Here is a 20,076-nt window from a genome sequence, read left to right as displayed (position 1 = left end):
GCGTTTAACTTCACATGATTTGAATGCACCATGAGTTGGCGCTGGTTGGAACTAAACTGCAGAGCTGTGGCCCTCCAGGAATGAAGTTTGAGATTGCTGGTGTAAACAGAATCCATTGCTATTTGCTCCTACAGTAAATGGCATTGGCCTGGTATCCACTGCCTTGATGAAATCCTTTTATAAAACAAATGTTGTCAGAAGTGTTATCTGCTTGAAGTAGGTGACCTGCAATTTGACTGTCGATGAAAGCGGTCACTTCTAAATCAAAAATGGATTATGTAATGTTACATTATATAAAACACAAATTGTATACCGAATGTTTTACTTTTGCAAAGGATAGTCAACAGTTAAATCTGGTTTCTTAAAAAGGTTTCTGCACTCAAACTTGACCGCATTTTCCATATACTCTTTGATTTATATTTATTTTAGGACAACCTGTAATTTTACATATATTTGACCACGAATCAAATTATATGTTTTCTACACAAGACTTTTATTTTGGCTGGGAGATCTGACGTCATGAGCCTGCGCTGCACTGCCGTGTCTGTGATTCGTCTGAAGATAGGTAAGTGTTTTTAAGCGTTTAAATCTATAAAACCATTGAGGCAGTGTACTAGTGTTTACAAGCGGCGTAAAATCAATCATCCATTGTAACGTAGTGTTTCATCCAAAATATGATTTTTTTTTTGTTGTGAGGAAAGCGTGTCTGAAGATGATTAACAAACATGGTGCTTTTCACTTCGCTCCCTAGCCTAGATCGTGAATTAGTTTATAGTCTATTTAAATTCAGTCACTTGTGACGAGAGGAACGGAGCATTTTGAAACTCCTAGTCAACTGAATCATTTGCTTTGCGAAGTGATTCAGTGATTCGAATCTCCTCACACTGACGAGAATAAAAGCGCGTGAATTCAGACTAAAACAACAAACACACGTGTGATAACAGCTTTTATTAACTAACTTCAAACGTTGTCATGAAGGTGTAATCTAGTAAACGGGTCATTCCTGTTATACATTGACTTTTACGTCCAAATCATTTATTTAATCATATTTTCTCTATGGCTTAAATTGTATATTTAAGTCTTCTTTATCACTTAAAAAGGGATAATAGAAATAATAAATACTATTTTGTATTTTACATGCCTTTTCATTGATGTATTCATTCAAATGTATAATGTCCTTAGTAATCAACTTCCACAAGAAATATAAACCATAAAATTATGAATAAAAAAAACTCAAAATTTGTTAGACTAAACTGTCTCTTATCATACATATAAATCATGTGAAAATATAGTTAAAAATTATACAATTGTCTTCAATTACCATGTCCCTGAAGTCATTTTCCAGCCTATTAGTACATACTTTCTCACCTTCCAAAACCAACTGCAATTTCCTTGAGATCGTTTTATAGAAGTGACACAATTTATTTTCCCCACTGGAATTCATCCTTACAATCAGACAGATAATCATTTTGAATCCTGAGCTTGACCAACATCCATTCCTAATAGTTAAACATGTCACTATTTTGGTAGAATGCAAAAAACATAAAGATCATGTAAACTTTTTCCAACACAGCCAAAATGTTACCACGTACCAGGAATGACCCAAATGTAATCTATGAATAATAAAATGTCAAATATAAAACACAAATACTTTAAAACTCTTCTGTATAGTTATTTTTTGTTTTAAGACTATTTACTATTACTTTGACTGATTCCCTTAGCAGTGCACTGTAAACTGATCTAGGGAGCTGATCGAGACACTGAGAGTTAGTCTGTTTCTTTCTGTCAATTATTCTTATCTTAAACAGATTGTGCAAACACAGTGAAACTCCTGCTGAAGCAGCTGAGATCCACGTGACTCACTATTATAAAGATGGCCTTTATTAAAGAGGAGAGTGAAGATATAAAGATTGAAGAAGTATTCAGTCTAAAACAAGAAGATACTGAGGAACAAACAGGTTGGTTTTCTTTTTCAAAGCTGAACTCAATCAATCTTTTAAAATGTCTAAAACTACAGAAATTAATACTTTTTTTGAAGAATGTCATATGATTGTCCTGGTTTAAGCTGTTGTATTTCAGTTGAATACAAATTTTGTAACATTAAACAACATCTCCATTTGAATTTAAAAACAATGTATACCATTAATTTATAGCACTTAATGTGCTTATTTTTTGTCATAAATTTTTACTAATGGCAACATTAAATCTGTACTATATACACAAAACAACACTGAGTATGAAAAAAAACAATCATATCGCAAAATGAGATTTATTCAGTTCACTTTTATGTGTGCAACTTTCCATAATATGTATGGTTTCAAAATACTTTTACAGAAAAAACAGAAAATGCATATGTTATCAGAGATGACGGTGTCAAATTACTAATGCATACAAATCATTTAGTTTGGTAATTATGGTATTTTAAAAGAGATTTTGAACATTATTAAAACAGGGATTGCATTTGGCATTTTTGTATGTTGGTTCAGGGTTGGCATAACTTACATTGCACAGGTATATTCTCCATCTGTAAATGTAAAAAAAAACAAACAATGGAAATATTTCCATTTTGCTCTCAGAAGTGCTGGTGTTTAGTTTCAGGATTGGTTGAATTCTACAGCATTTCCAGGAGATGTGCGTCACGTCCTTTAACATGGCGACATTTCTATAACCCAGAAACATGATGTTGATCAAAACGAACTGTGGTTGGTTGTTTGACACGTCGGTCTCATGGGCGGGACTTGGCCAATGAAAGCTGCCATGAATCCAGACCTTCAGCTGTCAGTCTGTAGTTCTGGCTACGTCTACCAACAGATGTTAAACCATTTAGAGCCTTAAAAGCGACAGGATTGCCAACTTTAGAAAAGGAAAAGAAGGGACAGTCCTATTAAAAAACATATACATATTCTTGTGTAACATTCATATGTATATTTTGTTAATAAAAGGCAAGGCAAGGAAAGTTTATTTATATAGCACATTTCGTACACAATGGTAATTCAAAGTGCTTTACATAAAAGAAAGTAAAATAATCATGAAGAAAAATAATAACAAAAATAAAACAAGCAATTTTAAAACTTTTAAAATGATTAAAACATTTAAAAACAGTTAAAAAATGAATTTACATTAAAAATAATAATAATAATAATAAAACAGTGAAAATATAGTGCAATCAGTTCGGACATTGCACAGTGCTCATTCAACAAATGCACAGCTAAAAAGATGCGTTTTGAGTCTAGATTTAAATGTGAATAATGCTTTAGCACATCTGATCTCTTCTGGAAGCTGATTCCAACTGCGGGCAGCATAGTAACTAGAGGCGGACTCCCCTTGTTTTGTGTGAACCCTTGGTATTTCTAACTGACTTGATCCTAGTGATCTGAGTGCTCTGTTAGGTTTATATTCAGTAAACATATCCGCAATATATTTCGGTCCTAGGTCATTTAGTGACTTATATACGAGTAAAAGTACTTTAATCCTAAATGTAACTGGAAGCCAGTTTAAGGACCTGAGGACTGGTGTGATATGCTCAGATTTTCTGGTTCTAGTCAGAATCCTTGCAGCAGCGTTCTGGATGAGCTGCAGCTGTCTAATGGTCTTTTTGGGAAGGCCAGTGAGGAGCCCATTACAATAGTCCACCCTGCTGGTGATAAAGGCATGAACTAGTTTCTCCAAGTCTTGACTGGAAACAAAACATCTAATTCTTGTGATGTTTTATAAATGATAGTATGTTGATTTAGTTACTGCTTTGACATGACTACTGAAACTAAGGTCTGTCTCCAGAAACAAACCAAGATTCCTGATTTGATTTTTAGTTGTTTGACCCCTAGAGTCAATCTATGCATTCACCTTGAACACTTCATCTTTGTTTCCAAATGCAATGACTTCAGTTTTTTCCTTGTTTAACTGAAGAAAGTTCTGGCACATCCAACTATTAATTTCATCAATGCATTGGCAGAGGGAGTCAATGGGGCTGTAGTCATTTGGAGATAAGGCTAGGTAAATCTGGGTATCATCAGCATAGCTGCAATTTGGTTCTTTCTCATTATTTGACTTAGTGGAAGCATATACAGGCTAAACAAGAGCGGTGCAAGAATTGACCCTTGTGGGACTCCGCATGTCATGGACGTCCACTTAGACTTATGCTCTCCTAGACTCACATAATAGCCTCTCCCTTCTAAGTATGATCTGAACCATTTGAGTACCATCCCAGAAAGCCCGACCCAGTTTTCCAGTCTCTCTAGTAGTATATTATGATCGACAGTGTCAAATGCAGCACTGAGATCTAGCAATACCAGCACCGATATTTTGCCAGTCACAATTTAAGCGAATATAATTTAATATCTTAATGAGTGCTGTCTCTGTGCTGTGATGTGGTCGGAAACCAGATTGAAAATTGTCCAGGTATCCATTTGAGTTTAAGTATTTGTTCAGCTGATTAAAAACTACCTTTTCTATTATTTTGCCTATAAAAGGAAGATTAGATATTGGTCTAAAATTGCTCAAAATTGTGTTATCAAGATTGGTCTTTTTCAGGAGGGTCTTTACAACTGCAGTTTTTAGTGAGTTTGGAAATGTCCCAGAAAGAAGTGAGGCATTCACCACTTCTAAGAGATCTGCTTTTAAGCAGTCAAGCACACTTTTGAAAAAAGATGTGGGAAGTCTGTCAAGACAACAGGTTGGTGATTTTAGTTGCTGCACTATGTCTTCCAGAATTTTGCTATCAATTGTTTCAAAAATAAACATAGTATCTTTTTGATATTTTGGCTGAATCTGTCTGACCTCTGCATTACTTGAGGATGTGCTAATCGCCTTCCTGATATTTATGATCTTCTCAGAAAAGAAAGAAGCAAACTCATTGCATTTGCTGTCTGATAGCATATCAGTGGGAATCTTAATGGGGGGGGGTTTGTCAGTCTCTCAAAAGTGGCAAAAAGAGTACGAGTGTTATTTAAGTTACTGTTTATTAGGTTTGAGAAGAAGTTCTGTCTAGCTGTGGCTAGTTTCACAGTAAAAGCATGAAGGCTGTCTTTATAGATGCTATGGTGAATTTCAAGTTGCGTCTTCCTCCACATCCGCTCTGCTTTTCTGCATTGTCTTTTCATAGTCTGAACTGCTGTTGATCTTCTCCAAACTGATTTCTGTCTGTTTGTTTTCTTACTGACTATTATGAAATATCATCAATAACATTCTTAACTTTTGAGTTGAAGGAATCAAGGAGAATATCAACAGAGTCTGCAGAAATGCTTGGTGTTAAAGATATAGCCTCTATAAATAGTACACTTGTGTTCTCGTTTATGCATCTCCTTCTGACAGAGACAGATCTAGATTCAGTGGTAGCAGAGATCAATATATCAAAGAAAATACAGAAGTGATCAGATAGTGCTACGTCCTTAATAACAATGGATGAAATGTTTAGACCCCTACTGATGATTAGATCCAGTGTGGGTCCATGCACATGCTGAGTCAAGTCAAATGTGTTTAGAACCGTTATCATTTCTTTTGTAGTTTTGTTTTCTGCATTGTCTATGTGAATATTAAAATCCCCTGCAATTGCAAAACGGTCAAACTCTGAGGAAATTATTGATAACATTTCTGTGACCTCTTCAACAAAGGCTGGAGAGTATTTTGGAGGGCTGTTAATAATAATAAACAGAATGCATGGAGCACCTTTCAGCACAATCCCTAGATATTCAAATGACCAAATGACACTTGCTTGCATTGATAGACATCTTTAAATAGAGCAGCTACACCCCCACCTCTCCTAACAGTCCTGCAGACACTCATGTAAGTGAAGTTAGGAGGTGCTGCTTCATTTAGGATTGTTGCACTGCAGCTGTCTTCAAGCCATGTTTCATTTAGAAAGATAAAATCCAGATTGTTTGTGGTTATAAAGTCATTGATTAGAAATGATTTATTTTTTAGTGAGCGAATGTTTAAAAGTGCTAGCTTGATGGCAGTGCTTTGTGTCTTTACATCAATCTTAGTTTGATGCATAATAGGCCGCAGATTAAATGAGTTTGCCCTTCTGCTTGAGAAGGCCTTAGACTTTCTATCACGTGATAAAACTGAAATAGAGAAAGCTACAGGCACACTGGGTTCCCGCTTGTTCAGTAGGCATTTGTCAATGTTGCTGCTATTATAGTGGGGACCCGACACATATCACTGAGAACTGCTATCAGTTGTTTTTGGTTCACCTTCAGCAGATAGAGAGTTTGGGCCCTGGTGTTGTGGCAGCGGTCGGAGAGCTCTCATAGGAACGGGGCCCACAGGCTTTGGTGGTTGGGGGGCCTGCCGTTTTTTAGTTGATATCTACGGGCTAGCAGCGAATGAGTGGGAGAGTTTAGTCCCAACATACACCAATTCCTCCATTTTCTGTGAGAAGCACACACTCTGCTGAAGGATGATGAAGGGAGAAGAAGATATTGTCCTTAAACACTCTTGCACCAAGTTTGTTTGGGTGGAGGCCATCCGGTTTAAACAATTGTCTATGGCCCCAGAAAAGATTGAAGTTGTCGATGAAATTTACTCCTTTTGTATTACAAGATCTTTGTAGCCATGTGTTCAGCCCAAGCAACCGTGAAAACATATTTGTTCCCCTTGCTGGGAGCGGTCCACTGATGAACTACTAAACTTTGAGTCTTCGAAGTGTTTCAAAGAGTTAACTGAAGTCCTTCTTAAGGAGTTCTGACTGCTCTTTCCGAATATCATTCTTCCCCACATGGATGATGATTGGATTTGCAGTCTTGTGCTTCATCAGAATGTTCTGAAGTTCCTTGTTCACATCAGAGACCATTGCTTGAGGAAGGCAGCATGTTGTTGTAGTCCTGCTACGGATGTTTCTGATAACAGAGTCACCCACTATCAGAGTACTTGGCTCGGCTACTCTCTGAGCTGAAAGCCGCTGTCTGCTCGTCCTTGAGCACCTGTTAGTAGCGGTGTTAGCTGTTGGCTGATCAGATCCATGTTTAATCACATTTGGGGATTCCTCACCCACATTCATTAATGCTTGAAATCTGTTCTCCAGATGTATAGGGGGTGGTAGAATACCAGTATTTACAAGCTTTGTCATAGTCGTATCTGGGGTAGAGGAAGCTATGGCAGCAATACGAGAAACTGGTGACAATCTAATGTCTCGTGTTCCTTTGGGTCTTGCTCCCTGTTTGCGCCATCGATTAGTGTGGCGATCAGTTTCGGCTTGTTCCTCTACACTTGGTATAAACTGTTGAGATTCAGAAGATTCATGGGACTCACCGGCTGTATGCTGAGAGGGTCCAGGACAATGGTCTGCTATGTGTTCCGTCTGTTTTGGATGTCCAGAAAGTAACTTTGTTTCAAGAATCACAATCCTTTGTAGAAGTTTGCAGCAGTTCATGCAACAAGTAGATCCAACAGGAGGCATTTTCTCTCTCTTCTGTTTGGTAGGCAGTTGTTTTCCCATCTCTGGAATGTAAGCTGTTCGCAGTGGGAGACAAAGTCTTCTTTTTGTAGTATTATTACAGTCCCAGTATTTTTAGTTTTAGCGTTTGTGCCAAAAATCTGTTGTTTGAGCACTGTGCTGATCTGCTGAAGTAAAAATCTTAGAAAAATCAGAGAAAGTACAGAAATAAGAAGCAAAGCGCAGAGCAGTAAGCTAGAACGTCCGAACGGTAGCAAAGCCAGAAGCAGTGTCCACACAACAAAGGATCCACACAACAAATAACAAAAAAAAAACATAGAACAATAATGATATTAATAATAAAAATAAGATAGTATGACAAGTAAATAGTAAAATAAATTATAATAATAAAAAAAATGAATAAAATAATAATAGTAAAAATAATAATAGAAAAACAAGAATAAAATCACAGGTACAAAAAAGGTGATGAACATACATAGCACAGCCGACATATCCCCACAGGAGGGTACCAGTCTATATATGGGAGGAAAATAATTACTTCCAGAGGAGATGTATAGTCAGGTGAATGAAGGCCTTTCATGGGAAAGTCTTTGTTATTTTTGTATAAGAATAAGGGACATATCGTGGCTGTTGGGCAAAAACCTTATATCTCTGTATTTTTTTCAATTAGATTTTTTACATGAATCATTATTATTGGTTACCTTTTTTTTGTCTCTATGTGGGTTTTGTTAATATTAAACAATAAAAGCATTAAAATGACCTTGTAAACAAATGTCAGAACTCCATTGGATCCTTAAAGGAAAATGCACCATTTTTCCATATTCCACTATGCTCTTCCATCAACTTGACGAGTGATGCATACCTCTCCCGTCTCAGTGTGTGCACTTAATTGCTGTAGTGCGCAGCGCCACTATGTTAGCGTTTAGCTTAGTACCATTCATTCCTTAGGATCCAAATAGGGATGAATTCCGATGACATTTTCTAAGTGGCTAAAAAGTGATAACTATAAGGTATGGTGAAATAGCACTACGCAGCACTTCAACCTCGGTGCAATAATATCATCACTCCTGAAAAAAAAAATCTCCTCGCATTGGTTGTATTTACGGAAGTTAGAGGAGGGAGAGTTTTCAGGAGTGATGATATTACTGCACCGAGGTCAAAGTGCTCTTCCGCCATACATTATAGTCATCATTTTTATCTGCTTAGGAAATTGTCACATTTTATTTTGTGTCACCGTGTAACTACATATGTAACCATCTTTAAATAGGAAAAACAAGTAGATAGGTAAATAGGTAGCTTTTAAATTCATAGTACAATGGATGGTACTAAGCTAAACAGCAGCATAGTGTGCCATGCGCTACAGTGATTGAGTGCATGCACTGAGACGGGAGAGGTGCGTATCAACTCGTCTAAGTTGAGGGAAAAACATATTGGAATATGGAAAGATGGTGATGTTTTCCCTTAAGCTGTCAGTAAAAGCTCATAACTCCAGCCGGCCTTCTTGAATTGAAGAGCTGCCAACTGAAGGTAAGCAGCAATCTTTCTTTCTTTTCAGGATTTACAAGTTTTAAAAGAGTTTTACAATTATTCCTAGGTGGTTGCAAACTCCGTAAAAATTATGCTCTGATGTCAACATTGTAATTAAAGATGGAATAAATAGTTTGGTGAGATGAATAGTATATTGCGTGCAATGTGATAAATCATCATGGAAAAATATAAAAATAGACCATAACATTTCTATCTTTCTATTCTGTAATATCAATGTCATATAGTACCCATTACAGTGGAAAGAAAGCTAGTCGACTTCAGTGCTCTGCCATGACTCCTTAAGCTTGATTAGAACCGATCCCTGGTCCTATAGAGGGCGCAACAGGATAAAAAAAAAACTTTGAAGGACTTCCACATTTACGCTCTGTTTCGAAACCGTTCATATGACAAATAAAGACATACTCCAAATTGCTCCTCAAGACGTGTGATTATATTACTGGACGCTCAAAATTTAACAGGAGAATGCACGTTTTAAACATCTTATTGTACAGGTAAGTGAATCGCCGTTCTAATCTAATGTGCTGCTGTACTGTAAAGCTTCGTTCACACCAAGAACGATAACAATATTAGCATCCACACCATTAAATGATATTGTCACTTTATTTTAAGCGCACATGCTAAATTATTTAGCTTGTTACAGCAGGGTGGATTCTGATTATCTGTCAATATTTTATCGATCATCAGATGGATAAAAATAGTTTTCAAAGTGATTCCAACGATATCGTTTCTCTTTGTCCTAATCGTTATAGTTGTGGTGTGGACTCTACTATTCTTTAATATTGAGAATGATTTTTAGAACATAGTTATCTTCCTTGGTATGAACTGGCCTTAACGCACACACACACAGGCTACAGAAAGTAGCTCGTACATTGCGTGCAGACAGAATAATTTATCGTGGAAATGTATTGTCAACACTGTTCTGTGATTTCTCAATAAAATAGCTTAAAAAAACTGAAAAATTCTTGCATATATTTATTAATAACTAAATCCCACAGCTTCACTACTAGTAGAGAGGCGCTGCAATGTAGAAATAATTCACACACACAATTAGTGATAGACCGATATATATATATTTTTTATAAGCAGTACCAATTATTTGCATGTTTATGTGCCCAATAAACGATATACAGAACCGATATTTTTTCACAGTTATAAAGTAGTTTTTCCTCCATTTCAGTCTTTTTTTTTTTTTTTTTTACATGTTGAAAATTTGTATTTCACGTTTAATTTAATCTTTAAATTTACCACAATACAAAACATTGTATTAATCAAAAGCATCTATAGCAACAACACTAATATTTATACAGTAAGCAAAATAAATGTAGAATGTGTAATGTTTCCAAATAGAGAAAATAAGGACAGGAGTCATATCAACTTCTTTTCAAACTACCCTTTAAGTAGGTTTATAAGCGGTTTAATAGCTACAGAGTCAAGAATAATTCATTGGATGTTAATTCACTGAGTAATATTCTCTGGAAAATTAGAATATAACTGTAATGTTATGTCAAGATCATTTATAATATGTTTATCCTTCTAGATTATGAAATGCCTGCTGACAGTGTGGTTTATGCAGTTACACATAAATACACTCAAATTGTTATCGCTTGCGGTAATTAATTTCCCATAGAGTTGTATTTATTTAGACGTTTATTAGCAAAGTAATAGTTATATAGTAAATGTTAATACAATTCAGGGTGTTTTAAACAAGTTAATCTTGTTAAAAGTTACATGCGGTGGCCGTGCTGGAGCATTTCCTGAGCATCAACAGCATTATGAAAGTGGCTTCACGAGACTAACGATGGGCAAATTTCCAACCGAGAGAGAAATAAATTCAGCGCATTTATTTCCAACATTTGATCATTCATGGCTACATATGATTATTTATTAATTTATTACGTCTTTATTGGGACAGGACTTGATGCATTATTTAACATGACTCCATGAGTTGGTCTCTATTTCTTAGAGCCAAGCTGCATAAACTACATATCAGTATTTATGTAATGTATCTAATTTGTGCATAACTGGCTGTTATGTTAAAGTTTACTAACTACAGCAAATCAAGTACATGCATACCATCGTTGTTGTCTCGTCTCCCCACATATGCGCTGCAATGGCGATCCAGCACGCAATTCTCAAAACACTCACAAGATGGCGGCATTTAACTGTGAATCTGATATTACCAAGACCAATATCTTACTATGGTAAAATGCTTAAATATCGGTAAATCGATATATTGGTCAGTGTTTAAATGCAATCGTGCTCACTATTGCATATGTCATATGCCATAGCTGTGCACAAAAGGTGTTTGTCACAGCTCCAGACTTATTTGTTCATTAATTACTTTAATGCAATGAAAGCAAAAGTTAACTAATCGTAGTTGAAGTCGTCTTAAAAAAAAATAAAAAGTCGTTCAACCCCTAATAGAAAGTGACAGCACAGATGGAGAGAGCAACAGAAGAAAGAGCATGAGAAAATGACACTGGAGAGTGTAGTAAGAACAACGTTTCACTGAAGAGATCGGGAATTTATATTTTTTGTATAATGAATGGACACATGGCACATTTCATGGCAGTAGTACACACATTTACATGCACTGTTCCTTTTTTGTATTTTTTAAGATTCCTGTGATGACACTGAGGAGGATACAGTTGGAGGAAGAAAGAGAAAGAATGAATGCAGTTGGAAGAAGTGTGTTAATAAAAGGCGAAGAATGATGGGACAACCGTATGTTGGGATTAGAGGGAACGAAGAAGTTAACATGAAGCCCCGGGTGATGGGACCAAGATGTCAGTCTGCTGGATGCATAACGTCCTCCAAGCGTCACTGCAGTACAATTGGAGAAGCAGACAGAGAGAACATTTTTAAATGTTTTTGGGAGAACATGAACTGGGAGGAGAAAAAAATGTATGTGCGTGGTTTGGTGGATGTCGTCCCTGTAAAGAGGAAAAGGGGCTCTGATAATTCAAGAAGGTTATCTACTCTTTTTTACTTTTTAAGAGTTGATGGACAGAGAAGAAGGGTGTGTAAAAGTTTCTTTTTGTCAACGCTTGGATTAGGGGAATGGTCTGCTCTCAACTGGGTGCAAGACGCAGGCAATACACAGCAGAATGCAACGTCACACCTCAGATGTGAGGGTCGTGAGTTCATGAGGAGTTTTCTTCAGGATCTCCCCAAGGTGACTTCCTGCTACTGTAGGTCATCAGCATCTAAACAGTTCTTAGAGCCTGTCTTTCAGTCCATTATTGGCCTGTATAGAGTCTACTATCGTGCTGCTGAGGAAAAGATGCTGAGGCCTTTCTCAAGGCAGGTGTTCTCAGAAGAATTTAAGCAGCAGAACCTGAGCCTGTACCATCCAAAGAAGGACCAGTGTAAAACATGCTGTTCCCTTAAGACTGGTAACTTGCCAGATAATGAATGGCAGGTCCACTTTCTTAAAGAGGAAGAGGCCTGTGTTGTAAACATGCAGGACAAAAATGACACAAGTGTCAAGACTGAAATTAAAAGTGAATGGTGAAAAAGGATTCTGCTTGATCTTAAAGGCCACGTTCTCATATCAAACAACAGTTTGTTCAAAAAGAATGATTCATTTCTCAAGTTTAGATTTGGCTATCTGTATGGTCTAGGTGGTCATACGGCATATGCCTTTGTATATGAGACAAATTACTTTCCCTTATGGAATGCTTTTTACGAAGATACAGGACAATTTTGTATTATACGGAGTGGTTGGCAACCCTGGTTAGTTCTAACATTTTGTAATCGATATGTAACTTGGCTGGCCAGTGTAAAGATGATAAAATTAAGTGCATTACAATAGTTCAGTCTACAGGCCATGAACACAACAACTAGATGCAAATCTTCTAGATGCAAAATGTTTTCTAAAAGCTTCTGTGTATAGTGTTTTGGGCCAATAAGTAATGTATCTCAATTTAATGTATGAAAATGATTGGTTATTGTTTCTATTTAATATATATCTGTAACACCTTGTTAATTTACACAATTAAGAAATTCATCTGGTCTTGATGGTAAAATATAACTGAGTATTATCATAAAAATGGAACCTTAAAACTCGCAATATAAGAAGCATTCTTATGTAATTGTAATAGAAAGTCATCTCAAGTATTTCAGTATTTTTTGTTTTAAGTTTTTCTGTTGTAAAAACGGGGGTGGGTGAATATTAGTTTGGGAAAATTCATAATTAATACACAGACAGGAAAATGTGGTTAGTTTTTTTTCTTCTTTAACCATTCTAACCAAGCCTACCCATTACACTAAGTGAGGTATGGTGTATTATAATCAAGTCACTGTAATTAAGCTGTGATTACATAAATAAAAAGTATGATGCACTGCATGATTCAGTGAAGTGTGTTGCTGTGTTCATTTACACAGTTGTTTTTAACATGAACCAGTGTTTTCAGTGTCTCAGTGTGCCTTGTTGGCAGTAAATACAGCAGCACACAAGCTCTGACTCTGAATATGGTACGAGTTTGAGATATTTATAACAAGAATTTGAAAACAAAACATTTCTACCCCGGGGCTGCAAAACTCAGGGTACGTTTACACAATTACTATATGCTAACAATTGGAAAGTTTTTCCTTTGCATTTTTGAAAAGTTTCAAATGCAGTCAAAAATGCTCTCAAAATGAACCCCATTCACATAGATCCAGGAAAACGTTGTAAATGGTGTATTACTTAGGCCAGGCAATTAGATTGGCAATGTGATTTTGTAAAGAAATACATTTTTTGTACTTTTCAAAGACACGACAAAAAAATTGTATTCAAAACCCATTTTCAAAGTTAGCTTTTTCAGGGCCCCAAAATGCAGTTATGATATAACTGCCAAAATGCATAGTTTTTTGTTTTTTGTTGAAAACAGTGTCTTGTAATTGCAGCTTCAGTAGGGTTGTGAAGGTCGCATATTATTTTTATATAATTATTAATTATAATGTATGTATAAACATTTATTTTCACCATTTTAATTTTCACCCAATTACCTTAAATTTGTTACTTCAGACTTATGTGCCTCTAGAAGCTTGCGTTCTGCAAGTGCATGTTGCTTGATGTTTCATCCCAAAGAAGCACAAAGTCACTTTTACGGACTTTTAAATTAAATGTTCCCTCCTGCTGGAATGACCTCCCCAACTCAATCCGGACAGCTGAGTCCTTAGCCATCTTCAAGAATCGGCTTAAAACACATCTCTTCCATCTTTATTTGACCCTCTAACTTTAACACTCACTATTCTAATTCTATTCTTTAATAGATTCTCAATTCTAATTTTCTGATCTTTTTTATATTCTATTTTCTTTTCATTTATTATGCAATTGTATGTGTAACACCTAGCTTGCTCTATTCTTTTTCTATTCTATCCGTTTTCTTTTTATTTATTATATTAGTTAAAATCCCATGCTAGGTGTACTGTGTTAACCTAACTGAGACTTGTTATAGCACTTAAATATCATTGCTCTTTTTGTTGTTTTTGATTGCTTCCACTGTCTTCATCTGTAAGTCGCTTTGGATAAAAGTGGCTGCTAAATGAATAAATGTAAATGAAATGTAATTTATAATTGTTGTGTGATTTGAAACCAATAATAAATTAGGCTCAATCTATTAAAAAATATGCATGTTTATTTAAAATACACAGCTAAATACACCATCTAGCGGATGCGAGTGTTGGTGCAACATGACAAAAATACTATAGAACTCTTTACAATTGATGATGCTACACTGCGTGCGGCATGACACAACAAATCCCCGATAGTTAACTGCCTAATCCCGTTTATGAGGTATGACATAAAGTACAAATTTCCTGTAGACAGACTCGACCTGTTGTGACGTGAACGTGACGCGTCCTGTGTAGACAAGGTTCAGTGTTCCACCGCCAGACAAGCGGGCGCATTAACTCTTCGTCTGCACATGCTCTTTTTGAAATGGGAACCGTACTTAACATCCACCATTTATCGCCGTCTCGTTTGTATTGGTGAAAGCCTCGCCAAACTTGACCAGCCAGGCGTTTGCGATCACTGGAACTTGAAGATACATGTAGAAATGTGGATGGGTGACATGAATGGAGATGGCTCCAGATCGCAGTTGTAGTATTTGGTTTCCCAACAAGGTCCATTACCCAACTCGCGTGTATACAAAATGTTGTATTATGTTTGTTATAGAGTGTGTGACATCACATGCACTACCGCCGGTGGCAGTAGACAACATGACGTGGTTCAATGATCATCAGTTAGGGCCACAGCCCTGCAGAGTTTAGCTTCAGCCTTAACACATGAAGTCCTTCAGGCTTATTTGAAAACATGGTATATGTGTTTGAGAAGGGTTGGGATTAAACTTTGCAGGGCAGAGGCCCTAAGTTTTGCATTCCTGATTCCAAATTTATTATGAGTGTTATATATATGTATTTCAAAGTATGTCTGTTGCTTTTAAATGGGGAACCTTCAACTTGTGTTTGTCTCTTTTCGCCCCAGACCTGATGGTGCTGAAAGAAGAGAGTGAAGTACTACAAGAAATGCAAGACAAAGATCAGTTTAAAAAACGTCATGATTTCATAACTGGACAAAAATCATTTAGTTGCTCAAGGATTGAAAAGACTTCCTCAAGGAAAAGAGCTCAAAAGACAAGAACTAGAAGTCTTTTCAGCTGCCAACAGTGTGGTAAGAGTTTCAATAAACATGGAAACTTTAAAGTGCACATGAGAATTCACACTGGAGAGAAGCCTTATACATGCCAACAGTGTGGAAGGAGTTTCACTCAACAAGCAACCCTTAAAAGCCACACAAGTGTTCACACCAGAGAGAAGCCGTACACATGCAAACAGTGTGGAAGCAGCTTCAGTAGGCAAGGAAGCTTTAATAGACACATGATACTTCACACCGGAGAAAAGCCTTACACATGCAAACTGTGTGGAAAGAGCTTCACTCAAAAAGTACACCTTAAAGTCCACATGACAACTCACACTGAAGGAAACTCTTTCACCTGCCATCCGTGTGGGAAAGGTTTTAACAGAAAAGAAGACCTTGAAGGCCACATGAGAGTTCACACTGAAGGGAGCCCTTTTACCTGCCAACAGTGTGGAAAAAGTTTTAACAAAAAAAGAAACCTTATTGCACACATGAAAATTCACACCGGAGAAAAGCCTTACTTATGTACTCAGTGTGGGATAAACTTCAACCAAAGAGGAAATTTTAACAGGCATATGAAAACCCACACTGTAGAAAACTGTTTTTCCTGCAAACAGTGTGGAAAAGGTTTTATTCGAAAAGGAAACCTTAAATACCACATGAGAATTCATACCGGAGAGAAGCCTTACACATGCCCTCAATGTGGAAAGAGTTTTACACATAAACAGACTTTTAAAGTCCACATTAGAATTCACACCGGAGAGAAACCTTACACCTGCGAACTGTGTGGAAAGAGCTTCACTCAAAAAGGACACCTTAAAGTCCACATGACAAATCACACTGAAGGAAACTCTTTTACCTGCCATCCGTGTGGAAAAATATTTAATAGAAAAACAGCCCTTATTTCCCACATGAAAATTCACACAGGAGAAAAGTCTTACACATGCCTTCAATGTGGAAGGAGTTTTATGCATAAACAAACCCTTAAAATCCACATGAAACTTCATACTGGAGAGAAGCCTTTCACATGTCTTCACCATGAGAAAAGTTTCACAAATCGAGACCTGGAATGTAATTTGCAAGCTCATTCTGGTAAGAAATTGCGAGATTCTGAATGTGTGAAGAGGTTTAGAAAAAGGAGATGTTTTAAAAATCACCTGCACATTCACTCTGGAGAAAGGACATTTAACTGTGGTCAGTGCAATAAAACTTTTCTTTTGCCATCGCATTTACAGATACACCTGAAAAGTCATGCGGATGTGAAACACTATTTTTGTTCTGTGTGTAGAAAGAGTTTCAAATGGCCCAGTAATTTAAAATGGCACCAGAAAACACGTATCTGTAAAATTAAGGCTGCATTCACATTGCAGCTGAATGCGAGCCAAATCTGAATATTCCTTAGTCAAAACATTTGATTCAGATTGGAGAACCCCATTTATTCTCATTGTTAAATTTGTTTTTCAAAGAGTCCTGTGCGTCTTCATTGGTAAATCTCTGTGTTGACTGTATATACTAAAAGACTTTGTATTAGCAATGTTTTTTGACTACATGATGAAGTCTGTATGGATTGAAATGTTTCTTTTTTTCTTTCTACTATTAAAATAGAGATTGAGAGTATTGTGACAATGTGCTCTCTTTTACCTTTTTGTTAAAGGGGTCATGACATGTTAAACCAAATTTCCTTTGATCTTTTGACACAAAATAGGTCTTTGTATGCTTAATACATTTTGCATGTTTCATAACTTTAATGCTTTTTTATTGAAACTGAGGACATTTTACGTAATAACCTTCAGAAAATGTCTCGTTTTAGATCCAAGGTGCAAGGTCACATAAGCTAGGCAGAGTCGTTTGGATAAACAGGCCTCAAGAGCAAGACATCAACATTGGCCCTGCCCACTGGAATTCAGCTGCTTAGCAGTTTGACACCTGATTACATTGAATATCTGTGTCGCGTCACTTCTAAATTAAACCGAAATTACAATTACTACTGCTATCTTGTCTACACTGGACACAGTATACAGATGTGCGTTCGCTTTCTGACACAGTCCACGTGTTTGAGTCTGTGGTCAACAGGACAAATGAAGTGAAAAAATATACACTTTCATTTGGTTTAAACGGCTTGTTCTCTTATTTGTACAGATATCAGAAGCTTTGTCTTAATTTTAATGTAAATTTTTTACTTTATTTGGCAAACACCCCCCCCCACCACACACACTGATAAAACAAATAAAAAATAAAATATAAAGATTACAGACAGCTTGCTTGCCTCAACTTTCTTGCAGCATGTAAGATTTCACCAGTTATAAGTAAGAGTAAACATTGCAGTGAAAATAAATAACTATATACAAACTTGAGTGCAATAGGCAAGATGTAGCAAATGTAATACAACCTTAATCATGTTTTATACTTTCCGCATCCGCTATAGACCCTTTGCACATGACGTCACCCTCTACTCGTGTGAATTGTGAATGCCATGGATGGCAAGCCAAACGAGTACGAGTTCGTGTTTGTTCGTGTAAATTATTATTTATTTATTTTTACTTGTAAGCACAGTGCAGTGTTAATGGTCAAACTGTATATTTACAATGTTAAAGTGGCTGACAACAATAAATATTCTTATTATGAATAAAACTGCATCGTTTTTTAACTGTGCAGAGCAGTAACGTTAGCTGAATAGTTAGGCCTACTATGCTACTGTAATTTTAATATTGGTCATTGTGATAGTACTTAGACAGCCAAATAGTTTCTGAGGTGGTACTTGGTATAAAAAGTTATTTAAAAAAAATGCATTAGAAAGTTGCATTTGCATACCCAGTGAACAGCGGTAACTTAAGTGGTTAGCCACGAACGACGAAGTCCTCTAAAAATAGGTTACGTGTGATATAAATCTTTACTTAAGTAAAGAATAGATATTAATACAAAATAAACCCTGGACTGACTTCTTACCTTTGCCATTATAAAGTACCTCCCCATGCCGTGAGCGTAGCAACGCGTACCTGTAACCCAGCCAGCTACAAAGAACTGGTAAGCATCCAGACTTTTAAAAGCTTTGACATCAGCACCAGTGTGTGGGATACCACGTTTACCACATAGTGGTACAGATCGTGTGGAATGAAGTCAGGTAGACTCAGTGATTTAATGAGGTCCATGAAAACAGAGGAAAAAGGTAAGGATCGGTATCCAATCTTGCCATCTCCAAGTTCTCCAAATACCGTTCTTTGTGAATACCTACCAGATGCCCTACCTCGACCAATAATGGCACAACAGCTTTTTCAATAGAAGAAGCCATAAAGTTTAGTGTTATTTATTTTAAACTGATTGAAACTTCCCGCTCGGTCACTACTGTTTAGCTTGTGCTTCCAGTGATTCTGCCGTCCATCATGGGATAGTTATGTGGTCATAGTCACTTGTTTGCAAAGGGTCTATTGTCCACTATGTTATGCATGATGTAAAAATCATCATCGGAGAGTGTGCAGAGGCTCTGAGCGGGCATCAGCGGCCATCCTTTTTTTGTTGTATACGTGGTGAATAGGCTTCAAAACCCACCAACTGCAAATGCGCAGACTGTGTGAAGAAGCCTGTTGCTACTCGAACCTGTACAATCTGTTGATAAAACATTATAAAGGCCAGATGTGCAATTATTCTGAGCAATTATTTGTTCACATTTTTTGCAGGACGGACCATCAGCATATGCTCTCGGTAGTATAAAATGCAATGCATGCTGTCCATGTATAAGTCCGGCTTGCTAATGCTGGAAGTATAACACAGGCATTACTCACCATGCCTTTCTTGCAGCAGTCATTTATTATTTCATCATAAGAGAGTTGTTGTGAGAAAACAATATTTATTTTGATGACCTAAAGTCCACTGAGATTTTTTGAGCCATTGTTGATCTCAGGTAGTTTTAATCAGTTTAACTTAGAGATGCTCCTTTCAGTGGCAGCCACTGTAATGCTGTGTTCACACCAAACGCGAATAGAGCATCAAATTCGCGTCTACCGCGTCTAGTTTGCCGCTTAACCATTTTGAGATAATTTGCGCGTGAAATTAACTTCACAACAGACGCGAATTCGCGCCATGGGGGGGCTTCTGCCAGCTGACTTCACGCAGCATTTTCAATCGCCATTTTTATTCGGATAATTTTCAAAATATTACTGTTATTGTGTCATGAAATGTAGTTTTAAAAGTATTTCATGCGAGAATGTAGTTGTTTTAAACTCAAATATGCGATTTATTTATAATGACAGCGTCTATTTAAAAAATGTGTTTCGCCGATCTCGGAGACGTGAGCTCCACATGATCAGCGGGAGCTCCGTCATCATGTATCCACCGAGAGCAGCCTTACCTCGGCTGGATCTTCTGACATTTGACGCTGGCTCTGATGTCTCTTTAGTGGTTCAAGCTAAAATATAATTCGTTTGGGGTAAAATGAACCATTTCTTATTTTTGGCCTTTATTCAATTTATCTATTTATATGTTTTTTATATATATATATATATATATATATATA

The 20,076-nt window shown here is 36.7% G+C and overlaps 1 protein-coding gene across 5 annotated transcripts; it reads left to right on the top strand.

The window, feature by feature from the left end:
- The first annotated feature begins 491 nt into the window (after positions 1-491).
- On the top strand, positions 492-17,762 carry LOC113091669 (gastrula zinc finger protein XlCGF57.1). 5 transcript variants are annotated; one of them, XM_026257272.1, is made up of 3 exons: positions 492-565; positions 11,560-12,116; positions 15,414-17,762. In XM_026257272.1, the coding sequence occupies exon 3, from the start codon at positions 15,419-15,421 to the stop codon at positions 16,955-16,957; it is 1,539 nt and encodes a 512-aa protein (XP_026113057.1). In that variant the 5' UTR covers positions 492-565; positions 11,560-12,116; positions 15,414-15,418; the 3' UTR covers positions 16,958-17,762. The 5 variants fall into 5 exon arrangements, with proteins under 5 accessions (XP_026113057.1, XP_026113059.1, XP_026113054.1 ...); XM_026257269.1 differs by lacking the exon at positions 11,560-12,116 and adding an exon at positions 1,809-1,958 and having other exon boundaries at positions 499-565; XM_026257273.1 differs by lacking the exon at positions 15,414-17,762 and adding an exon at positions 1,809-1,958 and having other exon boundaries at positions 499-565; positions 11,560-13,296.
- The last annotated feature ends 2,314 nt before the right edge of the window (positions 17,763-20,076 follow it).

The sequence above is a fragment of the Carassius auratus genome, unplaced genomic scaffold, assembly GCF_003368295.1.
Source record: "Carassius auratus strain Wakin unplaced genomic scaffold, ASM336829v1 scaf_tig00214260, whole genome shotgun sequence".
In the NCBI taxonomy this organism is placed as follows: domain Eukaryota; kingdom Metazoa; phylum Chordata; class Actinopteri; order Cypriniformes; family Cyprinidae; genus Carassius; species Carassius auratus.
Note: the sequence above shows the minus strand (reverse complement) of the source record. Positions and strands in the feature narration are given on the sequence as shown.